At 39.5% G+C, this 20422-nt stretch overlaps 1 protein-coding gene across 3 annotated transcripts in view; it reads right to left on the bottom strand.

The window, feature by feature from the left end:
* Positions 1-20422, bottom strand: part of LOC124723237 (polycomb protein Scm) — a 175166-nt gene that overhangs the window by 39716 nt on the left and 115028 nt on the right. For all 3 annotated transcript variants that reach the window (XM_047248432.1, XM_047248433.1, XM_047248434.1), the window contains exon 11: positions 14610-14795. In XM_047248432.1, the coding sequence (XP_047104388.1) occupies positions 14610-14795 (186 nt within the window). The remainder of the gene's footprint in view (positions 1-14609; positions 14796-20422) is intronic.

The following is a 20422-nucleotide window of genomic DNA, read 5'->3' as shown; positions in this document are numbered from 1 at the left end:
CGCATGCTGTCTGATTGAGAAGACCTTTTGGTCAAAAGCTTACTTGTTTAACAATATTTTTGTTGTGCCTGTCTTTATTAAAATTCAGCTGAACATGTATAATGATCTGAAAGAGATAAGCAGGTATAAAACGGCATGACCTTCCAATTGACAAGACAAGTGTAGAACATGGTTTTCCAATGGAAATTATGGTTCATTTCTTCCTCATTTTCAAGAAAAATAAAATTCAATAGTTTTGTGGTCTGCAGGTATGAAACTACAGACTCTAGATGATGCAATGCACTACACTTTACCTTACTGAAATAGTAATTCAATTTGAGAAAGTGACTAGTTATGTTCTGATTTGACATTGCTTTTAATTTATCAAGCAGATACTATCATTCCTAAAAATATTTCTGAATAGAGGAGAGGTGCCTATTATGAGAGAATCTGCTAATGTGAGAAAGCTAGGTTCTGACAAAGTAAGTGCTCATCTCTGTTGGGAAGTATCCAAACTTAATTCTCACAGCACCTGTGCAGAGCAGTGGCAATAAGACCACTACGGACATTGTCGAGAACCCCTGATTGTAAAAGTGTTAAATTACTAGCTTTTTAATGTATGTCAAGGGTGGGCAAATGCACTAACACAGGCATGGGTGCCTGCATGCAAGATGGGCCTGTTTACTTCATGTCAGTGTTGAAGTCTCTTTTGTGTTGGTGGTAGGCCAAAATTAGTGAGAGGCAAACAGCTGAAGAGAAGTTAGGATCCTCAAAATGAAAATTGGTTGAATCCCTACACTTCAGCCTGCAGTGGGAAGAAATTTACTTTTTTTTTTTTTTTTTTTTTTTTTTTTTTTTTTTTTTTTTTTTTTTTTTTTTTTACTGAAACACAAAATGACCCTCAGTACCTCATTTGTAATGTTATAATATCAGAATGGAAGAATTACAATGTAAAGTGGTGGTTTTTTCTTTTCTTTTTGTCTTTGGATGAAAGCACGGATGTACCAGACATTGCTCATATTGCTGTACTTGTGAGAGATGTTGACACTGAGTTCAATGTCATGGAGGAACTCATTGATTTAGTGCCAATGCTAGATACAACTATGGCCAAAGACATATTTTCTTGCTTAGGAAAAATTGACAAATATGACCAATGATGGGAAAAAACTTAAACGACTGCAACAGATAGAGCTCTTGCAATGATTGGTCAAAACGATGGCATTGTTGCTTTGATAAGAAAAAATGTAAAAGACCTTGGTATTCAGCAGGAAACACCAGCCGCACTCCGCATCTTGCACTGCGTTAATCTGCTGGCAAAAAGTGCCAAAATAAGTTGTGTCATGGACATTATTGTATAAACTGTCAATAAACTGAGATTACAGGTTTTGAGACATTGGTAGTTTAAATCCTTTCTGGCAGAGCGAGAGTGTAATTATGGCAAAGAGTTGTATGTTTGTCAAGTATGCTGGCTGAATCGAATTACTGTTGTTTTAGAACAGTTTTTCAACATGCACTATTCATGGACATGATAGTAATGCCAGTTAAAGAGTTAATGAATCCACACAGATTTTATGTCTTGCATTTGTAACTGACTTTACAATGCACATCAGGGTCTTGAGTAAAACTTTGCAGGATAGAAATAAATTAATTACTGACTGTTTTAACACCATTTTGGATTTTAAAACGAAATTGCCATCGTGTATAAAACAACTTTCAGAAGTCTCATTTGCACACTTTTTAATTGTTGCACTAATTATAAATGAAATAAATCCTGAAAAGGAGACTGTGAGTGAACATCTTGATGAACATGGTCCTGTGTTGCAGGCTTTGTGAGAAAACTTGAAGTAAACTTAGTGACTTAAATCAATTTGAACTTGATTTTAGTATTTTTGCAACTTCTTTTGCAGTGAACGGTGAAAGTGTGCCTCCTAAAATTCCACTGGAGGTCAATGACTTTTACTTAGTCATGAGAGCTTGGGGAGAGGTTTCACAATCCAGAAAAACCTTGATACGGTTTACAAGACCTTCCCTAGAGAACAATAGCAGCTGGTGTTTGCTGTATGTTCGGGAACACATATTTGCATGAAAGTGTTTTCTAATCAATGAAATTAACAAAGCTTATGAGTACTGACATTCATCTGACTGGAACAATACATTTAATGAGCAGTAATCTCACCCCAAACATAGAGATGTTAGTAAAAAACACTTAAAACCAACTGCACAGTGATTAAAACAGATTTATCTTTCTTTTTCATAAGTAGTAGTCCACCTCCAAATTTAACACTTTTCAGTAAGATTACAGTATTAAGTTAATAGATGTTTAATAAAAGAAGCATGTATTCTTTGCTTATTACTTTATGTCTTTACCTTTCATAAGGAAAGTGCAATGTGCTCAATGACTGTGATATGATGTCCAAACTGCTTAAGAGCAGCAATCACTTTTTTTCATACTAGCTTTATTAGAGCAGAACCAGATTTCATCTAGTAACTAGCCATTATCAATGCAGAATTTCAGAGTTATAACATATGCCCTAGTACATCTACACCTGGTGTTTGGACTCATAAGTCTGAAATACTGCCTTAAAGTCTTCAATGAATTGTCATGAGAGTCTGAAAAACAGGTGTAGAGATACAAGGGCACGTATCACAACTCTGAAATACTGCACTGATAATGGCTAGTTACTAGCTGAAATCTGGATCTGCTCTAATAAAGCTGGAATGGAAATGATGACCAATTGCTACTATTTATCATTTTGAAAGTTAAACTTTATTTCTTTTTCTTGATCCCTAACCTTCCGTCCACCCCTCGCCCTTCCATTACCAGTTCCCCACTGAACAGAATGGCAAAATTTGGAACATAACGCACTGCTTGTACCTGCTGCCAACCTCTATAATGTATTACTTTGCAGTGTTGATGTGCTCATTACAGCATTACACAGTGAAAACATTGTTGTTAAGTTGCTTCTTTGTCACTGTGTTGTGCCTCTATTGAAATGCAGACTGTCAATTGCTTTTCTATCATCCACTGGTTTAATGTCAACACATCCCTGCCCCCCCCCCCTTTTTTTATGAAGTGAGGACTGTGCATTTGATCTCAAACAGGGTAGCCACTCAAACTTGAATTTAAAAAACACTGAGAATTCCATGTATTTCCAGGTAAGTATTACAAATTTCCAGGTGAATATATTCATTTCTTTCTCATATATCGTGACTACAGACTTTAATAAGTAATGGTTCTCGTCTACAAAGGAATGGAACTTGATTAGCATAAAAAAGTGTTTGAAGTGTTGTGTATACCTATAGTTTAGGGAAAAACAATACTATTGAAGGTGGTTTACAATGAAGTGGTTAAAAATGCTGACAAAAGGCCACTCACAACGAAAGCAAAAACATTAAATTAATAGAAATCTATTTAAAATTAAGCAGGCTTATACAACATAATACAATTTTATGCAAAAAAAATAGTACACTTTAATTACTATTTTCAATAACAAATAATGTGTACTTACACAGTAATTATAATTTAAATGTTTAATTTATGCTAGTTCCACGGATTTCTTGAAACATTTAAGTCCCTACTCGAAACACACAAAACGTCTATTTAGTAATTTGGTAGAGGAGGAAAATTTTGAATTTTTCAGATAATTTCACTATTTATGAAATAAATACAATATCACAATGCAGTTATCTAATCTTTTAAAGTCTTTATTTGTTCTTCAAGTGCAAACAGTTCATCTGTAGCACTTTCTAAAATTTTCAAATGGTTTGTTCCCAACTCTTTCACCATTAACTGAAAAGCCAGTTTCAGAGTTAGCATTTCCATGGGAAAGACTGCAAAATAATTTCATAACAACCATCAGATTTTGGTATTTATCACTAAGGATATCCTGTCAGAAATGATCAACTATCTTTTCAGAACGGCTGTATTCTTTAAAAGAATTGATAACATGTGATAGAGAAGTCAGATCCTTGCATTCATGCATTACATTATATGCTGCAATTCCACTTATGTGACTACTTTCTGTGAGAATACAAAAAATCTTATAAATACATTATTTTGCCAAACTGATGTTTGATAAAATTGAACCTAGGTCAAGACACGTAATGACAAGTGTCAGCAGGTAGTTTAAGGGTGACATGTTATTCAGTTTCAAGACAAGGGTTTGAAGACCTGTCTTACAGGCTTGTCAAAGCTTAAGAATATTGACAGTTCCCACATCCGAACTGGTTTTCTTTAATTCTTTATGGATATCAAAACCTAGAATTATGTTTTTCACAGGTAACAGATTTTTTACTTCCTTGGCAGCAGCAACCTTGAATGATGTGCTTTTTTCTAACATCTCTGGCTTCATAAAACATCCTAATACTGTTTTTATTATAGATACCAAAACTTTGTGGAGAAACGGCGTTAATGGGGCATCTGTCTGCGACTGTGTATCAAAAGGTTCAATATCGCAGGCTAACAACTTGAAAAAAGCAGTTTTGGCACACAGCAATGGATCAGTAATAAAGTTAGTCACCAAAACACCTTGAGAAATTTCTTCGTGTTTGGTGTTATATTGATTGTTCATTGAGCAACTGAGGAATTATCCAGCCAATCTGGTACAACTTTTTTTTTTTTCCTTTTTTTTTCCCCCCCCAAGTCTGAATACTGAGCATATGATGTTCTACCGGTTGGGGCACTCTTCAACAAATTGTACAAGGCACTCAAAATTAATGCGGTGTCCCAATGTGTTTCCTTGATTGCACCTCTGAAAGCATTATGCACATAATGAAGCCCACAGCTACCAATATCTAGCAGTTTCAACTCTGCTAACTATGCTTTATATTCTTTCAGAAACAGCCAATTCACATTTGGCCCATCCACTAAATCTGGAGAATCTTTCCCTTTGGTGTGTCTTTTGTCACATCAATAAAAGAAGGAAAAAAGATCAGTAGCTCTGGAACGACCAAGAAACCAGGAAGTAAGGTATCTTGCTGTTATCTCTTTTTTTTATCTTCATCCCAAAATCTTTCATTTAAATCCATCTGTGTGCATTCCACGATTTTATTCAGTAATTCACCAAAACCGAGAACAAAATTACTGGCTTTCGTCAGCAATCTGAGAAACTGTTGATTAAAATAAGGCACAGTTCCGAACAGAAGAACATATCCTATCTTATCTCACTAAGTTGCAATCTTGTTAGCTACAGCACTACCTTTACACATTCTTGAGATTACAGCAACATCCTTTTCAGCCTCCTGAAGTGATTTGTGTGCCATAACTGTTAAAACAAACCAGAGAATTTCTGCCATTGTTAAACCTTCTTTTAATACAAATTCTGAATGTCTGCATGGACGATTTGCTGTTCAACCTAACAGAGATGCTTTAGATTCTGAAGATGATGATACTGGGTCAGAAGTACTATGTGACAGAATAGCAATTAACTTTTTTGGCTGAAAAACCAGTGCAACTTGAGACTATGTCCTCTTACTTAAGACACGTTGTGTATGCTTTTCCCCCCTTCATGTGGCTAAAAAGTGCCTGACATCTCATATTAATTAAATATATCTGGCCACAGCAGTAACTGCAATAAGCTAAAGTAGGGAGACCAGGCACATGTGCTTTCAATTTATGTGACTTTTCCAAATATCTTGATAAAATATCTTGAAATGAAAGGTAGCGCTATTCATCTGTAAAAGAAAAAAATACTTACACCATTTTAAAACACCCACACCCACCCACCCACACACACACACACACACACACACACACACACACACACACACACACACTCTCTCTCTCTCTCTCTCTCTCTCTCTCTCTCTCTCTCTCTCTCTTTATTATCATGTTTAAGCTGCATATACACTGTCACAGGAATCATATTGGTGCTTGAAACATGTTTCCTGTAGCATTTTGTGACATCTTTGTTTCTGTCCACACTGGTGGCAATGATTTCTTGTAGTGTATTCCCACAGTCTGTAACACTGTTTGTCATGTAGTTTTTGTATCATCTGCTATGTTACGTCTGTTGATGAGGAAACGGTAAAGATACGTGGCGCTGAACTGTTAATACTCTAAGAAGGCTCACATAAGCAAAGTGAAAGGCCTCATCATTGTTGGTGGACAAAAACATAGTACCTGAAATTAGGAGGGCATTGGTGGAAGTCCAGAATGTTTGTGTAATGGTAAATAAATGAAAAACATCGTTAAATATGTGAATTATCAAGTTTTTATTCAGTTGGTATGATTCCACACAAATCATCACAAATTACTTAATCAAAAGTGTTGTTACTTTCCGGGTTGCATATGAATGTGACATGAGAATGAACTTAGCAGCAAACTTTGCAGTGTGTCTTTTTTGTGCTGTTCTTTTATAGCTTATTTCACACATTAAACAAGCAGACCTCAGCGTGGTACAGCAATATGTAATAATTCAACAGCATTTTGCATTAACCACTCAATTTTTTCAGAAAAACTCACTACAACAAGAGTAAAAACAACACGGATCAACTTTTTACACCAGACACAATGCGACATATTAACACACATTAGTGCCATGCAGTGTTGAGCCGGAGACATGTATTAGCTGCCTGAAAACTTGTTTCCTTCAATCCAAACCGACATTGCTACAGATATTTGTTTCCGTATTTGAAAACATGTTTTGGAACGGTGTCCCCAAGCTGCTTCATTAACACAGAATAACAACCATCTTTTAACATCAACAATTTAAACAAACTTTTCCAAAAAGATAAACATTTAATCACAAGCAGAGGATGTACTAGGGGATAACAGACTAAACACTGGAAAAAAAGAAAAATGTAAAATACTGGGTGGTGCACAAAATGTGTTACCAATTGTTTCTTTCACAATTTATGACACACATTAGATATCCCGCTAGGATCTCTACAGCAGTACCAGTAGAGCTTGGAAAAACAAATGTGTTTACAAAATGATGTGTAATTCACAATACTGCCGCTAGGAGACTAGAAAGCAGCAATGGCTGATAATGGATGACTGACGACACAGCAAAGATCGGCAATTGTGTTACTTTTTCATGAAACTGTTGTGACTCAGAGGCGTTTTCGACAACAGTTTAACACACGATGGGTCCCTTGCAAGAAGACCATCCACAGGTAGTATGATAAATTTGTACAGGAAGGAACAGTATTCGAAGCGAAGCAACCTCGGCCTAAGCCTGTTTGTTCGCCAGAGAATATTGAAGCGGTACGAGTTGCTGTACAGAGAAGTCCCGGGAAATCGTGTAGAAAGGCAGCAGTGCAACTGGGAATATCCAGACGCTCCTTCCAACGCATTCTTAAAAGTGACCTCCATATGTACCCATACAAGATGACCTGTGCACAGAAGCTCACTGAAGAACACAAGCAGCAAAGACTACTGTTTTCTCAGTGGGCAGAGGATAGGGAAGAAACTCTCAACAACGTTTGGTTTTCAGACGAGGCACATTTTCATTTAGACGGTGTGGTTAACAAACAAAATGTACGCTTTTGGGCCACTGAAAACCCACAAGTGCTTCATGAACGACAACATTATGCTCCGAGGATTACAGCGTGGGCAGCAATTTCCAGTCACGGACTTATTGGAGCCTTTTTCTTTCAAGAAACGGAACAGCAAGCGTTATTTGAGCATGCTTCACAATAGCTTCATTCCACAGCTTCTTGCTACTGCCTTGCCCTTCAATACGCAGTGGTTCGTACAAGATGGAGCAAGGCCACATACTACAAACACTGTGTTGGAGTTTTTACATGAGCATTTTGACATGCGGATCATTTCACTCAGGTTTCCAGGTCGCTTCAATGACGGACAAAATTGGCCTTTCAATAGTCGAGGCCTCAATCCATGTGACTTTTTTCTTTGGGGGTACCTGAAGGAAAAAATTTTCCCAAAATGTCCACGTGATTTAATGGAGCTCAGAAGACTTATTCTTCAAGCTTGCAGTGAAATTACGGAAGACATGTGCCGTAGGGTAATCACTAACTTCAGTGTTTGTTTGAAGTGGGTTAGGAAACAAAATGGTGGACATATTGAGCATGTGCTGAGTTAGAACAAATCTCCATGGACAGCTCTTCATTGTAGTATATGTTCCTTTCAGATTGTATTGACAATAAAGTTTATATTCAAAAACAAAATGGTAACACATTTCGTGCGCCACCCTGTAAGTTCAAATCAACATGAATGAAATTTAAATACGTGTGTTGAGATACCATGTGAACGCGGATCTAGCTAGTTTTGCGTTTATATATAGTAACCTGCTTTATCAATTTTAGTTTACATGAGATGCGTAATGCATTATATGTTGACTTCACATCACATGTTGAAAACGCATATTTGCTTAAGTTGGCTGTGAATACACCTTGTAAACACATAATAAATGTTATATTGAAAGTAATATTTTTACCCCACCTTTTGTGTAACAACTGAAATGTGACAATAAAATTTAATCACTGGAGCATATTAAGTTTATGAAAACCATTATTTAAAAATACACTTGTTATGTATCAAACAATGTTGCAACACAAGTTTCTGTTTCCTTCGACCGCATATTGGTACCAACATTGTTCAACATTTACAGTACAACGCCGAGACACTCGAGACAACTTTCAGTTTAACTTGTATACGCCCTGTGTAAACATATATGACGCATGGATTGTGGCCAGTGCATTTGCAGTCCTTAGCCTGAATAATTATATTTTATCACTGCAAAACAAAAAGAAGGAAAACATGTAATATAAATTGGTGGGCCCTAAGACTTCACATATTTTGAAATCAGAAAGTTTTATGTAAGGTATAAAATCATACACAAATACATCCATAAATGTATTTCTTGCTGGTAAAGTTCCATAAACTGAAGAACTCCACTATTTCTGAGATGGTGATCTGAAGAATAGTACCGGGAAGCGACATATAGCCAACCATGAGAACTAAAGCTTCGTTGGCACCTTATCGATACTGGCTACAATGCCCTTTGATGTTTGGTTGAAATACCGAAAAGAAACAGAGTTTTACCATGAGTGGGGCCAATATTCATACAAGTATTATGCTTTGAAATATTAGGTATTTTAAAATTTGTCGTTTATAAAATTAAATTACGAAGATACGTTAAAAATACTAAATTTCCTGAGATTTTAAGAAATTCCTTGGTTTTTCCAGGTAAAATGTAATTCCCTGAGAATTCCAGGTTTTCCAGAACAATCACCACCATACTCAGAGGAAACTGGAGCATGAAACATGAGCTGGTCACATTGGGGCAAGGGGGGGGGGGGGGGGTGTTTGGAAGAAAAGGAAAGGAAAAATAAATTTACTCACTGACAAATGTAGGAAAACATTAAGACTGCCTTACAAATTAATAACTGACATGTAAAGCCATTGGTGCCAAGATGGCCCCGAAAAGCATGCATACTAGTGTAAACTCACCTGATTTTCTTCATGATAGACTTATAATAAGCTAAATGTCACTACATTTTGTTATAATGTCACTCTTGTTTAACTCAAGGGAGTCTACTCTTCTGCAAGTACTATGAATGTTATATTTCCATTGTGCTACTATAATAATTACAACAATGAAAAGAGTACTGACAATGTAATGTGACTACAAACTCTAGTGTCAGCTGGCAATCATGTATTGTCAGCATTTTTTGATCCTGTTTGCAAGAAAGAGAATGCAAGCTGCACATGCATCATGTCCACACAACCATACAAATGCCCACGGTGCCCGCAGGCAGGCTTGCGGACAGCTCATATGCCCAGCCCCGGTGTATGTGCTTGTAGGGATGTAATATCTGAAGTTGAGTAGCTGTTGCAACAATGATTATATTCTTCACAAAGTACTCTTTCATTCGCTGTAATAAATTGTCATTCAAATCAAATAGTGTAACTACGAGGCTAGGAAGATGGCTTATTCCTAATATGCAATACCACAGTATCGCATATTATGATACACTATCTCATATTAGGATAACTTCAGCTTGCCACCCTAGTAGCTGGATTCCAATTCATAGTTTGACAGTTTTATAAGGTTTGTGAAGCCATTGTGTGACGATTCTATTGTGCTAATACTTGATGGTCATCATATCACATTTTGTAATACATGAAAGCAAGAGAAAACCATGTCCACATCGTCTATTTATCACCACATTCCATTCATAAAATGCAGGCTTTTGTGTGGAATTCATGGGACCATATAAAACACATTATCTCCAAGAAAGTAAAATCTGGTGGGCAAATAACCCAGGTCAAGCAGTAACCTGATTTTTTATTACAGTTATTTGCAGCAGCCTACTTGAGATAGTAACAATGGAAAATGCTATAAACAGCCTCAGGTGTATACTTAGGGAAAATAACTTTGCAATACTCCAGGAGTTTAGCATACAAGATGCAAACCATAAGTAAATACGAGTCCAATTCATATTCGGCCAGCTCCAAGAATCAGAAAAGCACATCAAGATATAGTAAAATCAGCACATTCTGAATTTGTCAAATAGCTAACACCATCCCAATACAGGAAACATTTTAAACAATTCAAAGAGAAGCCAAACAGGAAACATAATCTTCCAGTCAATCACAGTCTGAAGACCAAGACACTGAATGCATATTTTGTAGTGGTCATTTTCCTAAAGACTAACAGACAGGAATGGGGCCAGTGTATGGAATGCTTCTGTTTCTGAAGAATGTTAACTGAAAAAAAGCTTTTGTATGCCTTGATTGCACTTCTTCTGTACACAATAAATGCAGAAAGTGCTAGCGAGGCTGTAAGGAAGAGATTATTATTATTATTATTGGGTTTACTAGTTCTTATGTTGATTGATATTAAGTGTTTTCTCAGAGTCTCATATTAGGACATAATTTATATTTTGATTCAAATAGACTTGTTTGTACTTTATTCAAAGTTACATGTATTAAGTAGGTGAATTCAATTCATAAAATTTAAAGCACAGTACTTTAAGGTGGATTTGTAATTAACAAACATACAGCTAAATCAAATACTGTAATATAAAGTGGAGTAAAGAGAGATGAGGAAAGTCTCACACCAGGAATGAAGCTAGTATGAAGTCTACCCACCACTGACATCAATTATCTGTCTCATCCGATGAGGCATGGCAGTGCTCAGCTTCTAGAAATACTCTCCCATGTATCCAATACTAGTTCTCACAGTTTGTCAAGAGTGCGTGTGTGTGTGTGTGTGTGTGTGTGTGTGTGTGTGTGTGTGTGTGTGTGTCAGCCAGTATTAAGTTCATGTAATGCTTTATTTCAGTCCACAAATTTTCAATAGGATATAAGTTCAGCGCTCAAACAGACCAGTCAATCAGGTCACCATTAGCCTGTTCTGTAAACCATAGCTCCGCGATCTGATTAGTGTGAACCGTTTCGAGTGGGTCTGCTAGAACCAGATCACTCCACTGGGATAAAGCACCCTCACAGTCAGCACCACAGAATGTTTCGTGATGTGCACATACTGATGCACAGTGAGATGACCATGAATTTTATGAGATATCCCTGCCCCATCTGACAACATCCATCCCCAACATGATTTGGCCATCACGGGAACGTTGCGCTATGTACTGTGGATCGTATCGTGCTCCTTGTGGCCTGTAGACCATCACCGGACCCTCATTCACTGTGGTAAACACTGACTCACCTGAAGATGTGACATGGTGCCAGTCACAGTCTACATTCAATTCAGCAAAGGCAAGCCTGTAAAGTTTGTAACTGCCAGAGAGGGTATCTTTATTAGCTGCCTGTGGTCTCTAAGGCCAGCATCCCACAAGCATTTGTGAACATCCATGGAAACTGGTCTTATCCTTGAGTTTGGCGGCGTTTAAAAATGGACATTCCCTACAACTGTCTGGTAGCATTTGACCTGCTGATGTACTGACAGCTTTCCTAAGCCCAACCATTTCAGACAGCCTGTTACCTGTCTTGCACAACCACTTTATCCACTTCTGGGCTCAGCAAGGTTGACCACCATACCTGGCTTCCGTTTCACACGCACTGAAATGATCATACAGGACAACTGCCAAGACACTATCTCTTGTGGGATGCGTATGCTGACACACCCTAGCAGTAAATGACTGTTTGTCATATACCCTTTGTTGCACAATGTGTTATCATATTCAGCATACCTTGGGTATATTCATGTTACACTTGCAACACAACAACAAACAATACAATGTAAAAAAAATATGGTACTGAGGGGACGCGAACCCTACTTACTTCAGTGGAATTTCAGAGCCTGAAACGCTGCCAGGCGGCTATCATGTAACTATATAGGTTTGGTCTTGTTTGTTTGTTTGTTTGAGGCGGAAGCATCTTAGAATCCTAAACAGATAAAAGTGAATGTTAAAATGTTTATATTAACAATATTCAGTAACTATATGCAATCACAGAACATCAAGAAGGTCTTTATGTAAAATTGTTACAATAAAAAGGGAAAAAATACACCATTAAAAAGGTGTTACATGTGGAGCTGCCACTGTTGCCAGTGTGTATTGAGTTATCACTGGTGCAAGCCATATACAACCAAAGGTACCTGAGCTTATCAAGATGTGAACAGCTTTTTGTTGTGTGTACTTTTATCACCTTCAGTGACACATTAATAACAGTGTAGAGGGATGTCTACTTGGCAAAACTAAACAACAACAACACATGGATCACTCCATCTGAAATAAATTGAAGAGATTCTCAACTCCTAGCTGACTCTTAAAGTAAGCACAAAACAATTGTTCAAAATGTGATACCTTGAAAAATATATTTTTCACTAGTGAGTCTTCAAACTGAGGTACGGATTCGTATGTCAGAACAGTGTCCTAAAGGAAAGATGGGATGAAATTTCTAGTTTCATGCTCCACCAATGAAGAGATTAATAGAGAGGAATATAAACTGTGACTAAACAAGAATGGTGAATCAAAATAGCAGTGTTCTCTTAAAAGATGCCACCCCAGCAGTTGTCTTAAGCAAACCACAGGAGACATAAATCTGGATAGCGAGACAGTTTTTTACTGTATCTGCTGATTAATTTTTAAGAATTCTTTTGTTAAATAGTACACAGTTGAAGTGCATTTCTTTCCTCCCCATCAGAAGCAGTAGAGAGTACATTTTATGTTCATATCTTCTGTGTCAATGTCACATCTTTAACAGCCCTCCAGCTCACCAACTCAAATAAGAAACTTATATGTACAATCACATCTGGTGTTATCTCACATATATAACTGTACATCAAAGATGGTACAGTCACTGCATACATAAATTTGGGGTAATAATTCAGTACAACGGACTCTCTCAATTTCTCAATGGTGGATTTCTCACACAGACTGACTAATGTATATTTTGTTGTGAGTAATTACAAGAATGAGTCAATATTTTAAATTTAAATTTTGACTGCACAATTTTTTTTTCTTTACACTAATCAAATGCTTTCAAACTCACCTTAAGAAGGTGTTCAATTGTTAATGGTTCACTGTGCATTTGGCCAAAACAGTTTCTTACATATATGGTGTTTGATTTGACTGCCTTTAAAGGTGACCATAGGTCGCATGATGCCTATCTGTTGGTTAATATTTTTTCTGTTTGGTAAGAGACTGTCTTATCATGCCATTGTTTATATCTTTCACAACATTTTTTCAATACCATATTTCCTTACTGGGAAAGTATAGTTACAAGCTCTTTTAATACAGAAATACCACATCAACCTAAAACATTTCAAGACTAGACCTTTAAAAATAAAGAAACATTAAGATGATGGTTTTAAAACTTCAAGCATTCTACATAGTCTATCGCCACTTGAGTGCAGTGCACATAACATCCATAAGACCATGTGGAACTGCCAGAGAAGTCCTTCTTTGTGATGACGATCAATTCACATGTCACATTGTCTTGAATGTTGGTTATGTCGTCAAAGTGTTTACCCTTCCTGTGAATTTCTGCACTTTCTTTTGTTGTGGTAGGTTCATATTGATAACACCAGCTCTCGTCATCTGGGTAGATTTTTTCAGAAAAGAATTGTCCACATTTTGCATTTCAATCAACACACAGTACATGTCCATGCGTCGTCATTTTTGTTCAGAGGTCAAGTTGTGCAGGACAAATTTTGCATACACTTTTCTCTTCTCCACAACATTCTGGTGAATGTCTTGACCACATTGTTTAAGATGTTGATTGTGTTTTTAGACAAAAATGTTGACAAACTACCACCACATGTTCACTACTTAATATTACCAACTCACAAATGACTTGTCGAATGCACATCTACTATTTACAGTTGAGAGTTTAAGCTATTACTGTAGTTATTGTGCTGACGTTGCTTGTACATCATGAAGAAAATCAGCTTTGGTGGTTTCTGGACGGATAGTGTATGTTGCAAATATCTGTTTTCATATGAATTTGGTATTCCTAGCAGCTGCTTGATAGAGAAGAGCGAACATTATGCACAAAACATTTTGAGACTCAAACAAAAGGCATGTTTAATCTTTCAGTTGTTCTCTCAAATAAACCAACACAACTTGTAAGAAACAGAATACCATAATAAAGCTTCTAAACTGACAGAAACTGATTATGTTATGTTCTGTGAATGCTTAGAAAAACCACTAGCTTTCAAAATTTCCAGAGTTAATAATTAACAAATGAACTGCCGTACCTGTCTTAGGTGCCGGTGGCGTTAACTGCTTTGAACACTTGGGGCACAAACCTCCCAGAGGCCGGCTTGTACAAAAGTTTTCACAGCACATGAGTTCCTCGAAAAGAATTTCCAAGAAACTCCACAAATCGGACATCTTCTCAATGGCTGGGAGACGGACATCAACAGTTTTACTGTCGAAGGCAACTAAAAAGAATCACAGTTCAGAGTTAGAATACTCCACATAAGTCAACTTTTCAATATGCTTGGGTAAAACACAAAGCTAGTAACCATGACTACATACTTGAATGTTTTAAAGATAAAAATTAAAGTTAGAGAAACTATTTCCAAAGTCAATGTTCAATGAAAAGTACATTACGTAAAAACAGCACCAAAAGTAATACAATCAAAACTGATTTTTTCAGTTAATTGAAAAGCAATATTTATGACGTACAAACGATTCACATGTTGGTCCAGGTCCAACAGAATTCATTTTGTTTTCACATATTACGAAACCTCTTTAACAGAAAAGTGTACTCATCTGCACTTTCTGTATGCATGTTTACTGTGGCTGAAACTCGTATGTATCATGAAAACAAACAAACAATGCAGATGGGACACATTTCACTGCTGAAGACACAATAATTTAAGGCAAAATGTGTATGGCAAAACAAATACTGCTTCTCAAGCTGCACATAGACAAATCATGAAATTACCAGTACGGAATTGTAAAACTACTTTAAAACATGACTTATCACAAAATCAAAACATTTTAAAGAAAAAATATTATCAATAGTGTAAAAACTGACTTCATGTTATTGACACATCGCACACCAACACCAGCAATGTGATATCTCAAAAAATATGAATTCTACAACTGTAAAGAAATAGTGAAGTATATGTTCTATAGAATTACAGTAATGTGATGTCACTAGTACGCAGAACTGCGAGAGAGAGAGAGAGAGAGAGAGAGAGAGAGAGAGAGAGAGAGAGAGAGAGCTGTTGTAACAATACTGTATTGGAGAAAAACAGAGATGGAGTGTACAGGGTTTGTATAAAAAGTAATGAGACTGATTTTTTGCTGATACGACTGTACTTCGCAGCACGCGCTCACCAGTGGGGGATTGGCAGTGGGGGGTGTCTGGCTGAAAACACTCAGTGTGCCAGTCACCTGTGGGCTCGTCTCGACAGCATTGTGCGTGCATTGAATAGACACGTCACAAAGTTGTCGGTCATGGTGCAACATACAGCAAATGATCAAGCAACATTACGCCATCAAGTTTTGTGTGAAACTAGGAAAATCGGGTACGGAAACGTTGGATATGTGTCAGAAAGCCTATGGTGATGATTGCCTGTCAAAAGCAAATGTTTTAAGGTGGGTGAAGAGCTTTAAAGAGGGCCAGGACAGTGTTGAGGACAAGGACCACTCTTAATGTCCATCAACCAGCAAAACTGACAAAAAATCGAACATGTGGGCATTTTATTGAACACCAACCATCAGATGAGTGACAGGATGATAGCAGATGACCTTGGACTTGGTAAAATGACAGTGCACAACATCATCACCAAAGAACTGTCAATGAGAAAGATCTGCACCAAGTTGGTCCTAAAGATTTTGTCAGACGTTCAAAAGCAAGCACGTGTGGATGCCTGCCAAGGCAATCTCCAGAGCCTCCAACTAGTACTAGCAATAAAGAAAACCTGGCAGCTGAAAATAATGTAAAAACCACAGGGAAAAAACACCCCATTCTTCTGAATGGAAGCATTTGAAAGCAAAAACCCCAAATAATTCAGGCCAAGGGTAATTCTCCTTACAAGGAAACGAAAGTTCATGAAAAGTCTGTGCCCCAAAGCCAAACTGTCAATGGTTCTTTTTATTGTGAACTGCTCAAGAGACTGGAAGCCAGGGTCCATCGTGTGAGGCCAGCCATCGCCGATGACTGGTAGCTGCATTATGATAATGCGCCGAGTCACACCTGCTATATGGCGGCCAGCTATCTGGCCAAAACACAAGCTAGGTGTACTAAGCCACCAAGTTAAAATTGTTCTAAAAATTGTACCTTTAAGCTCCATAAAGATGACAGAAGATTGATATTTTCAAATGACATGGAATTTATCTAAGCAACATGACTACATCATACATTATATTGTCAAAATGAAGCCTCAAAACAGGTATCCAAAGAAAGACAGAAAGCTGAACCATGTGTTCTATTTTGCAAAGAATGTACATCAATTCTTTGAGTCTAGGCTTTATTTATGTCTCCTTTGGATATTAAATGGTGGATAGTTTTAACCAGCTTCAAAACAATTCAAGATGAGTTTATACAAGAGGACTTTTGAGGCAAACATATTGAACCATGATTGCACCCAGGCATGCACCTCTCTGTCCAGAGCAAACCAAAGGCCATGAACATCTTTCTTCGGGGCTCCAAAAATATGGAAATTGCACGGAGAGAGATTGGGACTGTATGAGCTTCCCGGTAAAACTTCTGCAGCATAGTTGAAATGACCTTGGCTACATGTGGGGCCACATGCTACCAAAGTTGTAAAGTTGTTTTAACTACACTGCAGAAGTTACACTGAGAAGCCCTTACACATCCTCCATTAAGTCACAATCTCTCCCTATGCAATTTCCATATTTTTGGAGCCCTCAAGAAAGACATTCATGGTTACTGATTTGCTTTGGATGAAGAGGTGCATGTGTAGGTACAACCATGGTTCAGTAGGCAACTATGAAACTGACACTTTAGTCTCACAGTGAGATAACTGTATTAATAGATATGGTGATTACTTTTGAAATAATATACAGTTTATTTACTTTTTCTCCATTTGTCTCATTTTCATTCGACTGCTCCCAGGAAGGAGGAAGAACTACTGCAAATATGTACTGAGCCTACAGTACTCTCTCTCTCTCTCTCTCTCTCTCTCTCTCTCTCTCTCTCTCTCTCTCTCTCCGTGTTTGTGTGGGGGAGGTGGGGGGGGTTTTTGGTTTCTGGGATTGAAGGGACCAGACTGCTACAGTCATCGGTCCCTTTTTCCAAAACTTCAAACACCCACAAAGAATAAAAACGAACAATGGAGATGACATCAGACAAGAACGACTCAGAGACAGAGCAGACAAAAGGAATTAAAATCAAACAGAGTGTGACAGTGGTTGGCCGACCATAGAGACAAAAAGGAAAAGCCAACCACCTAGAAACACACTAAAATAATAACCGAGTCTAAAATCGTAGGTCAAAGGCCAGACTCAAAACAAAAAAATTACAAACACACAGATTAAGTGATAAAATTCCCCTGCCCAAATAAAACGCAAAACTAAGCCTGCCATGGCAGGGTCATCTGTTAAAAGGGCAGGGAGCGTATCAGGCAGCGCAAACGTCTGCTTGAGCACAGCTAAAAGGGGACAGGCCAACAAAATGTGGACCACCGTCAAAGCAGATCTGCAGCGACATAGAGGTGGGTCCTCACGGCGCAATAAGTGGCTGTGCGTCATCTGGGTGTGCCCAATGCACAGCCAGCAGAGGACAACAGACTCATTACGAGAGACCCGCAAGGAGGAGCGCCACGTACCGGTAGCCTCCTTGATGGCCCTATGTTTGTTTGGTGAAGGCAGGGTAGACAACGCCATAGCCCTGATATGTGGCAAGGTTGGAAAGAAAGCGGCGGCAGAAGGCCTCCGGAGGGACCGAGTCCTTCGGGCCCTGTGCCAATTCAAGCCGAAGGCATGGGCGGGGCACACACCACGGGGGTGTACGCAGCGGGGCACAGAAAAGAGGTGGAAGAGGGAAAAGCCCAAGCCCAGAGAGAAGTTCTCTGACGCGAACTGCGATCATACAACCCGACCGGGGCCGACGTTCTGGGAGATGGACGACAGACTGAGGGAACAGGAGATGATAATTGGGATGCCCAGGCAAGCTACAAACATGTGTAGCATAAGCGGCCAGTAAAAGTTGGCGCTGTAACCGCAGTGGAGGGACACCTGCCTCCACAAGTATGCTGTTCACAGGGCTGGTCCGGTAAGCTCCGGTGGCAAGTCGGATCCCGCTGTGAAGGATGGGGTCCAGCACCCGCAACGCAGAAGGGGATGCTGAACTATAAGCAGGCTCCCATAATCCATACGGGACTGAATTAATGCCTGGTGGAGCCGTAAGAGGGTAGATCGGTTGGCTTCCCAGCTGATGTGGCTCAAGCAACGCAGAGCATTAAGATGCCGCCAACACATCTGTTTAAGCTACTGAATATGAGGGACCCAAATCAACCGGGCATCAAAAACCACACACAAAAACCGATGTGTCTCCACCACAGCAAGAGGTTCGCTGTCAAGATAAAGCTGTGGCTCAGGGTGAACAGTGCGTCGCCAGCAGAAACGCATAACGCAGGTCTTGGCGGCCGAAAATTGGAAGCCATGTGCCACAGCCCAAGACTGCGCCTTGCGGATAGCACCCTGCAGCTGACGTTCAGCAGCTGCAATGCAAATGGAGTTATAGTAGAGGCAGAAGTTGTCAGCATACAAGGAAGCTGAGACAGATGTTCCCACCGCCGCAGCGAGCCCATTAATTGCAATTAAAAACATGCAGACACTTAAGACAGATCCATGTGGTACCCCGTTCTCCAGTTCTCCTGAACTAGGGGGGAACTATGGGAGGCTGCAACTTGTACGCAGAAGGTACGATGCAACAGAAAATTTCATATGAAAATCGGCAGCGGACCCCGAGGACCCCAACCATGAAGCGTAGAGTGGATGTGATGTTGCCATGTCGTATCGTATGACTTCTGCATGTCAAAAAAGACAATGAGGTGCTGTCGGCGGGAAAAGGCCATACGGATGGCAGACTCCAGGCTCACCAGATCATCGGCGGCAACGCGGCCCTTACGGAACCCACCCCGAGACGGAGCCAGAAGGCCCCGAGACTCGAGTACCCAACTCAACCGCCGGCTCACCATGCGTTCGATCAACTTGCAAAGAACATTGGTGAGGCTAATGGGGCGATGGCTGTCCACCTCCAGTGGGTTCTTGCCAGGTTTCAAAACTGGGATTACTATGCTTTCCCACCATTGCGACGGGAACTCACCCTCGACCCAGATACGCTTGTAAAAGTCTAGGAGGCGTCGCTGGCGGTCCGCCGAGAGGTGGTTGAGCATCTGACAGTGGATGCGATCTGGCCCAGGAGCCGAATCAGGGCAAGCGGCTAGGGCACTTTGGAATTCCCACTCACTGAATGGAACATTGTAGGATTCAGGGTGGCGTGTGTGAAAAGAAAGGCTCCGACGTTCCAACTGCTCTTTCAGGCAGCAGAATGCCAGTGGGTAATTTGCAGAAGCGGAACTCAGAGCAAAGTGCTCTGCTAAGCGGTTTGCAATTATGTCGGAATCAGTACAAACTGCTCCATTCAGTGAGAGTGCAGGGATGCTGACACGGGTCCCATAGACATAGAGGCACCTAATCTTGGCCCAAACCTGCGATGGAGAGATATGGAGGCCAATGGTGGAGACATACCTTTCCCAGTACTCCTGCTTGTATTGGCGAATGATGCAGTGGGCCCGCGCACGGAGCCGTTTAAAGGCGATGAGGTGTTCTAATGAGGGATGTCGCTTGTGATGCTGGAGCACCCACCGGCGACCTTTAATCGCCTCAGCGATCTCAGGCGACCACCAAGGCACAGTCCTCCGCCGAGGGGACCCAGAAGAACAGGGAATGGCAGATTCTGCAGCAGTAACGATGCTGGTGGTGACCGAGTGAACCACTGCATCAAGGGCACCATTGGAAATGGGTTCAATAGTGGCAATGGAGGAGAACAAATCCCAGTCAGCCCTATTCATAGCCCATCTGCAAG

The sequence above is a fragment of the Schistocerca piceifrons genome, chromosome X, assembly GCF_021461385.2.
Source record: "Schistocerca piceifrons isolate TAMUIC-IGC-003096 chromosome X, iqSchPice1.1, whole genome shotgun sequence".
In the NCBI taxonomy this organism is placed as follows: domain Eukaryota; kingdom Metazoa; phylum Arthropoda; class Insecta; order Orthoptera; family Acrididae; genus Schistocerca; species Schistocerca piceifrons.
Note: the sequence above shows the minus strand (reverse complement) of the source record. Positions and strands in the feature narration are given on the sequence as shown.